The sequence below is a fragment of the Octopus bimaculoides genome, chromosome 2 (genome assembly GCF_001194135.2).
Source record: "Octopus bimaculoides isolate UCB-OBI-ISO-001 chromosome 2, ASM119413v2, whole genome shotgun sequence".
Taxonomy (NCBI): Eukaryota; Metazoa; Mollusca; class Cephalopoda; order Octopoda; family Octopodidae; genus Octopus; species Octopus bimaculoides.
Window position 1 is genome coordinate 36187715 of NC_068982.1, and position 9452 is coordinate 36197166.

General features: G+C 34.1%; 1 protein-coding gene across 1 annotated transcript in view; it reads right to left on the reverse strand.

The window, feature by feature from the left end:
- Window positions 1–386: 386 nt before the first annotated feature.
- Window positions 387–9452, reverse strand: part of LOC106884355 (RNA-binding protein RO60) — a 64063-nt gene continuing 54997 nt past the window's right edge. Inside the window, exons 3-7 of the mRNA XM_014935698.2 lie at window positions 8495–8646; window positions 7825–7951; window positions 4931–5176; window positions 4650–4819; window positions 387–1224 (exon numbers count right to left, since the gene is read on the reverse strand). Of these exons, the coding sequence (XP_014791184.1) occupies window positions 1092–1224; window positions 4650–4819; window positions 4931–5176; window positions 7825–7951; window positions 8495–8646 (828 nt within the window). The 3' untranslated portion in view covers window positions 387–1091. The remainder of the gene's footprint in view (window positions 1225–4649; window positions 4820–4930; window positions 5177–7824; window positions 7952–8494; window positions 8647–9452) is intronic.

The following is a 9452-nucleotide window of genomic DNA, read 5'->3' on the forward strand; positions in this document are numbered from 1 at the left end:
GCATATATATTGTTTGGCTTGTAGTATAGTTCATCATTCTAATAATACTATATAAAATTTTGGGTATAAATTTGTGGGGTAATGAGAAGGGATCTTTTCATCTTGGAAATATATCAGAAATTTTGTCATAAGAAAAACCTATGAAATATAACTGGAAGTGAAGTTGAAATATTGGATGTGGGATAATTGGGGCTAGTAGATGAAGAAGAAATTGAAGAATATCATAAGGTGAAAGAGAACTGGAGAATAGGTGTATGAACCCCAATTAGTAGAGAAAAAAAAATTTATTAGAGGACAGTAAAGAGTACAGAAAACATAACGGAGAAATGAGAGAAAAACTAATACAAGAGGCAGAAGTGAGTAGGGAAACAATAAGACGACAAATGTTCAAGTGAGTGCTTGGGTGTGTAAATACTTTTTAATAGTTTATTACAGTAAATAATTTCATCTCTTTCATTGCCAGAAGTGGTAAATACAGACTTCTTTCTGCTGCTCACCAAATGCCCTGCTGAGGTGAGAAGAGAGTCAGCATTTAAGAGTTTAAAATAGATAGTTTTGTAACACCACATATAACTCAGCAGAAACAGTCAATAACTCATTTATCATAAAAAAGAATAGCAAAACAAAGCAAAACAACAACAAGCATGTTTCCCCCTTTTTTTTTAAAGCTTTTTCAGCTAAGTTTAGTATGGTTGCACACCACATGTCATAGCCATTCCAGAAGTAAAAACCTTCGATGCCATAACACTGATAATAAAAATTCAGTTCAGTTAAAAAATAAGAAAAGTTTAAAAGAGCAAACTTCTCATATTGAAGGAATTCTAAAAAGATATCACAAAATAGCAGTCTGAGGTAATTAAAAAAAAATCAGAATTGGTACAAATGTCTATCATAGTGTAGAATTGTGAGAGAATGCGTTGAATTAAAACTGCCAAACTGACAAGGCAGCTGTAGGTTAAAATCTGCCGCTGGGAGTGGAGGAAAACTTAGGAAATTAGCCTTGACAAGGACATATTTGGCAGTAGTAGATGTGGAGAGAAAGTTTTCTTTTTTGGTGCCAGCAGCAATCATGGAACAGTGTAGTTTGAAAGTCAGAGATTTCCTAAAACAAAATCATGGATGACACGTGGTGCATTCTCATCAAAACCAGCAATATCTAACATGCCATTATCAGATGGGTCAGCAAATCTTAATCTATTGGTGGATATAGCACAGTTAATATACCTGAAATAATAAAATATTGAAGTAAATCAAACTGACAACAGTATTAATGTTTATAAATAAATATACAATATTCATGTGTATTGAAAACAATTGTTTGTAAAATAAATGTAAAATAAGGTATGTATAAATGTTACATCTGTTATTAATAAGTCTATTACTATTACTAATATTTTCAGTATTCATTCATATAAATATGAATAAATGACCATCTTCACACACACACTAAAAAAATTGTAAAAGAAAACATGACTTTCTTTGTGATTTGACTGGAATTTCTTTCTTTCGAAAGAAAATGCCATCAAGTTACATGTGGCTATTTTGACAAACTATACAACAGAATTATCACTCTCCTTTTGGTCAACAATAATCAGCATTGTCACCCATAAGATTTTAATATTTTCAGGGAATTTGAGGCTTCTTGGATTCTAGTTGAAACCTTCTCAAGGTTCAATTAGGTTTTCATGTTCTCTTTTCCTTCTGATTGTTGGGAGTAACAAAATAAATACCAAACATTTATGGAGATGAATTTTGTAAAGCTATGATGGCTGTGAAAGTTATTCAGCCCTAAAGTCTACAAAAACAGATTAACATGAAGAAACATTTACAATAGGCCCCATGATCTGTAGCTTCTAAAATAACTTATAAATGGTAGTAAAACATGGAATGTAAATCAGAAGAAATGGAGAGGAATGATCCCTTGGCTGTTCAATGTGTGGCAAGCTGAACACTGGAAATGTAACTTTTCCCTTCACTCATGCTGTTACTGTCATAGAGGAAGGCACGAGGGCCATACACTCTCATTTACTCTTTCTTCTAAAAATACACAACCTTGTGTCTATGTAATAAATCTTAGGAGAATATATCTCTCCAGCACAAAAGGTAATATGCCTTTGCATAATTAATATCATGACTATTGGAATTTAGTCAAGACATAAAAAGTACAAAGCAAGTTATGTACTAAAAATACATGGTGATAATTTTAAGTCACTTTTATATTTTTGTATTTAAGGAAGTAAAAATCACTTTGAAGTTCATATCTGGGTGGGGCAACTAAATATATATTTTATATAAAATTATAGTAGCACTGCTAAAATAATCTGAATCTACCAAAGTTAAATATTATTAAGATTAATGGTTAATTTGGACTGTAACCTTAAAATTACTTTGTTACTATTTAGCTTTGTTTCTTCAATTACTAGTTGACCCAAAAATATTATAAGAGACCTAACAATTGACCTGTACAACAGAATTACCACTATCTTTATTGTCATCAATATTCAATATTGTCCCAACCAGAATTTTGATATTTTCAGAGAATCAGGGGCTTATCAGTTTCTAGTTTAAGTTTTGCTCTTTTACTAAAGAGAAGGTATTTAGTGTGTAATTTAAAGCAAAGAAACAGTTTGACAAGAATGATTAATTTGTCAAAAATGTGTCAAATTTATACATGAATGGCTAAATTTATTCTCTCAGTTCAAATTACTGTTGTTCTGGCTATGTTGGAGCACTGCCAGAAAACAGTTCAAACTATATTTAGAGGTGTAGCTATTACTCTCGCTTTAAATAACTAGATAACTTACTCAAAGTCATACAGCATCAAACTTTAAACACTTTTTGTTGTCATTTATTCAAAACTCCAGATATGAAGAATTGTCTAACTCATTCTAACATGGAGACTTGAAAATGTTATAGGAATCATCATCATCATCATCGTTTAACGTCCGCTTTCCATGCTAGCATGGGTTAGATGATTTGACTGAGGACTGGTAAACCAGATGGCTACACCAGGCTCTAATCTGATTTGGCAGAGTTTCTACAGCTAGATGCCCTTCCTAATGCCAACCACTCCGAGAATGTAGTGGATGCTTTTACGTGCCACCGGCACGAAGGCCAGTCAGGCGGTACTAGCAACGGCCACGCTCAAAATGGTGTATTTTATGTGCCACCTACACAAGAGCCAGTCCAGCGGCACTGGCAACGATCTCGCTCGAATGTCTTTTCACGTGCCAGGAAGGCGACGCTGGTAACAATCACGCTCAAATGGTGCTATACATACATATATATATATATATATCTTATCTATAAAAGGCAGATTTTCTGTGTGTGTGTGTGTGTGTTTAAAATTCATACATTTACACAATTCCAAATTTCTTGAATTAAAGAATCGGAATTAATATTCTAAATACAAACAATGATGGTTTTTTTTTTTTGAAGAATAACATTTGTGTTTTCTTGTTATTGAAAACAAGATTGACATATCTCCATTGGGAGATGCTTTCAAAGACATTGTACATGGAATCAGTGTAGGTTTGGTGTGAGGTGTATAGGCTGCAAGTGGATGAAGCATGGTTGGGGGATGTCAGGAAGGAATGAATAGCAGCTGTGTAAGAAGTATTGTTTGGATGTGACAGCAAGTTAGTTATTGATTTACAGAAAGAAGAGACTGAGGCACAAAATCAAACTTTGGATTTACTGGAGTAAATAGAATGAGGGACAGCAAGAGCTGTTAACACATGCTTACATTCTGTTATATATTTCATTGATAAATTTCAATAAACACATATATACAAGAATATGCACTAATTAAAGATCAAATACAAATAACTCCAATGTCAATACTAAATACACTGTCTTTAAAATAGCGTGTTATCACTGAGGTACCACCTGGACACTGAATCACTTCTCACTTCGTACCTTGAAGTGGCACTTGGGCACCTCATCACAACTATTTATCTCCTTGCAATTACTACTGGTCTATTCTTACCTTTTCCCCCGAATGTGAGTAGCTATATAGCTCCTCTACAACAAGCTGCTCTACTTCAACCTCTTCTCTCATACTTTAATCTCATCTAGCATAAGGACCCCCCACCATCACTCTCCTTGAGTTTTGTACACTTGTGAGCTGGATGGCAACCTCAATAGTGCCAGTAACAGGGGAAAAAAGCACTCAGTACACACTGTAGAGTAGTTGGAAAAAAACCATATCAAAGTAGATAGTGGAGCATGAATGCAGTCCTAGGACTCATCAGATCCTGTCAAACCATCCAACCATGGAGGTACTTGGCTTAGTAGTTTGGGGGTTGGACTCATGATCCTAAGATTGTGGTTTCGATTCCTGGACCGGATAACATCTTGTGTCCTTGAGCAAAACATTTTATATCATGTTGCCTCAGACCAGTCAGCTAGCAAAAATGAGTAATCCTGCAATGGACTGGCATCCCATCCTGGGAAAATATATGCACCACAGAAACCGGGAAACTGGCCCCATGAGTCTATATAACCCGGGAAGGAGCCTTATCTAAACCATTTGATCCATGCCAGCATGGAACATGGAGATTAAATGATGGTGATGATAATAATGATGATGATGATGATGACTATGACAATGATGATATACAACATAATATACAGAGAAAATATATTACTTTGCATTAGGCATGTCCATTTTTGTTCTGTACAGTTTCATAGCTTCTCCTGGAGAAATATCACTGATGCATTCTCTACAATCAGTAATCACAAGAAATACATCAATAAGGGATTTTTTAGCAATGGCCCACTTGACAGGCAAAGACAGATCTCTAGCATTTTGCAGCAACTATAAATAGAGAGAAACAACATTAAATACAGTGACCATGCTAGAAACTTATTTAATATAAACAGAAGGTAACTATGAATGAGTTCAGAATAACAAATTTGAGGCACTCACTGGGAAACTGCAAATTAGATCACAAATTTCTGAGAGCTGCATATTTGGTGTAATTTTTAAATTAAGTGCGACCGCTGGCAATAACAATAGTAGTTGAAAGTCATCTTCTTTGTGTGCAATAATCATTGACATTAAGGCAGCAGCCAGTTTTGTAGAGATGACTGGTGCTCCTCGGACTGCATTGCGGAATACATTGTCGTCTGCCTTTACAGCAACAAGAAAGCGTTTACCGGTGCTTGGCACATTCTATTAAGAAAAGATTTGAACAAAAATTTAATTCATTATCAAGTATTTAGGTTAAATGAATTTAATTAAAATGAAAAATAGAAAATGGAGTTTGAATGCAGTAATATTAAATCAGTTGTGAAGTTGAAGACATCAATTACAAGAGAGAGAAAATAAAGAATGTGTCTATGTGTGTCAGAGTCTACAAATATACACTGAAAAGGAATTATTGGCTATCAGAAGATATAGATATTTATCAGGCAAGCTATTTTTCTAAGTAATCTTTATAGAACCTTTTCATGTGGATGAGGACAATTGTTTCAAAGAAACATTCAAGAGTTATCCTTCTTTACATCAGTCCAATGGTGAAGGTTGATGGAATTCAATTTCATTAACCATCTTTCTATGATGAGAAAAGGAAAAATGTCACAATATTGGTTATATTGTGGGATGGTGTAGGACTCAACTGTGGTTATCATTGTTTAGATAAATACAGTGATCAATATTCAGAGAATTTAATTTCTTTAATTATCTTCCATTGATGAAGAAATTAAATGCCACAATATTGGTTAAATGTAGAAACATTGGAAGGACTCAACTGTATTAATTCAAATTGGAGTGAATAAATAATTAGTGAATTAAATTGAAATGAAAAATTAATGTGTGGGTAACTTAAGCTAGGTAATATTTGGAATGAATTAAATTTTTATTTTCCAGCAAACAAATCAAACTTTTTATACCATAAATTTACAACCATATTGTTGGCTTATACACCAAAATGACTTTGGAGGACCAGATGTTTCATATGAAATATAGCAAAATTTGGAAAAATAGTGACAATGTTTGTATGTTTACACTATGTACTACGGTTACTTATATACTAGAAGATACAGCATTGATTTGCTTTTAACTATTCGATCAGCATCCTGTATCAGAAAACCATTTTTGCAGAAGTGTTTTCTGACAAGAGGAATGCAATCTTTTATGATGCAACCCCCTACCCACCATACTATATGGTTATGAGATGGGACTGGAAGTCCAGTAATGAAACCAACTGTGGGATTGGTGTACAATCACACAATAGGTGGTGTCGAAGATTCTGATCAACTGGCATCAACACAAATCAGTGCACAAATTTGTGAAATAGTATAAGAAACTTTTCTTATATGTGGCGGATATGACATTAGTAAATTCGTTTTTGATATGGCATATGCTTAGTGGTGTGGGAGATGGACTAACATTTTCTGAGTTGCTTGTGTAAGAAATAATAGAAGTTTTGAATTTTCAACCATACTGTTCACATGCTTTATGGAATTTTAGTGAGTGGTTAGCAAAAATTACTAAGATGGGAGAGTTTTGTGTTTAGTTAGGTTTAATAAAGAAACAATCTTCTGTTAATATGCACAATACAATTTCTTTATTTAAATTCATCCACCAAATGAAGAACTATAAAGTATATTCCAGATGTCATTAACCCCATGACATCAGTTGATGTAAATTTATGCATGCTGTGTACTTGCTTTAAATCTGATAGTGTAAATATAAATGGCTTTATCTACCCTGGTTTTTGTCCTGGTTGGTGTAAATATCCACTATCATTCACAGTGTTGGTATAGAGGCCATTTTGCAAATTTGATAGGCTTGTTAGATTTCTTATGTAAATATTTTCAACTTAGTGTGAGGCTTCATCAACATAATAATTTTAAAATTGTGGTATTGGTGTACAATCACACAATAAATGGTATCGATAATTATGATCAACTGGTGTCAACACACAAATCAGTGTACAAATTTGTGAAATGGTATAAGAAGCTTTTTTTATACATGGTAGACATGACATTGGAAAATTCATTTTTGATATGGCAAGTGCTTGGTGGTGTGTAGATGGACTAACATTTTGTGAGTTGCTTGTGAAAGAAATAATAAAAGTTTTAGATTTTCAACCATACTGTTCATGGGGGCATTCACATGCCGGTCCTTCCCTGTGCCTAATCGTCAAGGGACATGGACATGTTTCCCTTGCAATTCCACCAACCGAATAAAAGAACATGTCAAAATGATGTGCTGTGTGTGCAGTGCACAGCTGCCACAAAGAGATGAGATATGCACAGACTGTCATGTCCCATTATGTAATACACTCTGTTTTCATATTCACCATACCAAAGTTAATTTTTTATGTTTTGTTAAGCCAATATACAATATTTGTCTGACTTACACTGTTGGGCGATCTTATTCCAGTAGTAATACCACAGGAGCGTTTGGCCCAGTGATAACAGTTTACATACATAAACAGTGCTTACTTTATAGTGGTTAACATAAATATACACTGAACCATTGTTGTGTGCGGAGTGCTGACCTCAGCTGAGATGATTACTGTTGGTGTAGCCTAGTTGCCTGATAAACATCCATTGTCATGGGGTAAACTGTCATTAAATAATTACAATAGTCTCCCTTATTTTTTTTAAATACAAAATGATATTGATTTTTAATGATCCTTCTACTAACAAAAGTGCAATTCTTAAAATATAAGATTTATTCAGAATACCATATTCATTTCTTCTTTTTTAATTCATCAATCTTCACTTTTCAGTAACCAGGTTCTTCTGTCTTACAAACTTGTACTTACAATGTTTTTATTAAAGAAGTAATTCAGTGAGGAAATACCTTACCTGAATAGCAGTGTTTAGTGTGAAGTTAAGAGCTTCTACAACATGAGGGATGCGATTCCATTTGCGCCGTAAACCTTTGCCTTGTTCATATGTACGAAGAGCAATAAGTACTGAGTAAGGATGTATCCTGTCAAAAGACAAAACCATGGTAATGGAATGATTCTTTTACAACTCATTATTTCTATATTTCCAAGTTAGCAGGTTGCACATTTTTGCTTAAGTGAGTTCTCCCACAAAGTCACAATGAGATATGAATATTTTTATCAAATAGAAGTCTAGTAGTCTATCTTTTAAATAAAGGAAACTGGTTTTCTATACTAGTAACTGAAAGCAGAATAAGAATTAGATTCAAACTGACTGGTACCACCAATCAATATTATTCAAAGGTTAAATGCTGATATTAATTTGGCTAGAATGTTTCCAAATATGTTTTAGCAGAATCATTTTTAAGGAAACAAAAACTGAACTGCAACTCAAACTCTGAAATACTTTAAGAATACAATATGCAAAATAGAAAATAGCATAGCTTCCAAATTTACTGATGATGTTTATGTTACTGTTATTAGAAAATTTGATGTTAATAAAATTTTTAAAAAAACCCTAAAAAGCAAAAAGAAACAAGCTGAACCAATATCTTTTAAAAGCAAATCCAGTTTTATTCTAAACTCACTTGCTAGAAAGGATTTCATCGGTATTCTTTAGTCGTTCAATAATGTGTTTAGATGTGTCATTAGCTGGTTCTAACAAACCCTGACTTGCGATCTTGGAAATATTTTGTAACAACATAGGCAGAGGCAGTCTATATGCAAGAGTGTTCCATACCTAAAATTACAAAAAGAAAACCAAAGCAGGAGAATCAAATATTAAATACCAGCACCAATAACAATGATAATAATAATCCTTTCTAATATAGGTACAAGACCAATAATTTCGGCGGGAGGGGATAAATTGATTACATTGACCCCAGTGTTCAAATGGTACTTATTTTATCGACCCCCAAAAAGATGAAAAGCAAAGTCAACCATGGCGGAATTTGAACTGAGAACAAGAAGAAGCATTTTGCTTGGTGTGCTCATAATTCTGCCAGCTCGCAGCCTCAATGACAACAACGGTGACAGTGGCGGTACGACAGCAACAACAATAAATGCAAAAGATTGTTTTAACTGATATGTTACACATTTTGAGAAGAGCATTGTTGCTTTGAGAATGATTACCACCCATCTAATTTGTTTGTTTTTTTCCACATAACCTCAATTCATTTTGAAAATGAACAATCTGATGTGTTTGATTTAATGGCTTATCAATGTATAACAGTGAATTTCTTTGCCCTACATGTTGAGAAGACACTCAACAAGAAATGGAAACAAAATTGAAAGAAGAAAAACTAATAATAATCATCATCATCATCATCGTTTAACGTCCGCTTTCCATGCTAGCATGGGTTGGACGATTTGACTGAGGACTGGAGAAACCGGATGGCAACACCAGGCTCCAGTCTGATTTGGCAGAGTTTCTACAGCTGGATGCCCTTCCTAACGCCAACCACTCAGAGAGTGTAGTGGGTGCTTTTACGTGTCACCCGCACGAAAACGGCCACGCTTGAAATGGTGTCTTTTATGTGCCACCCG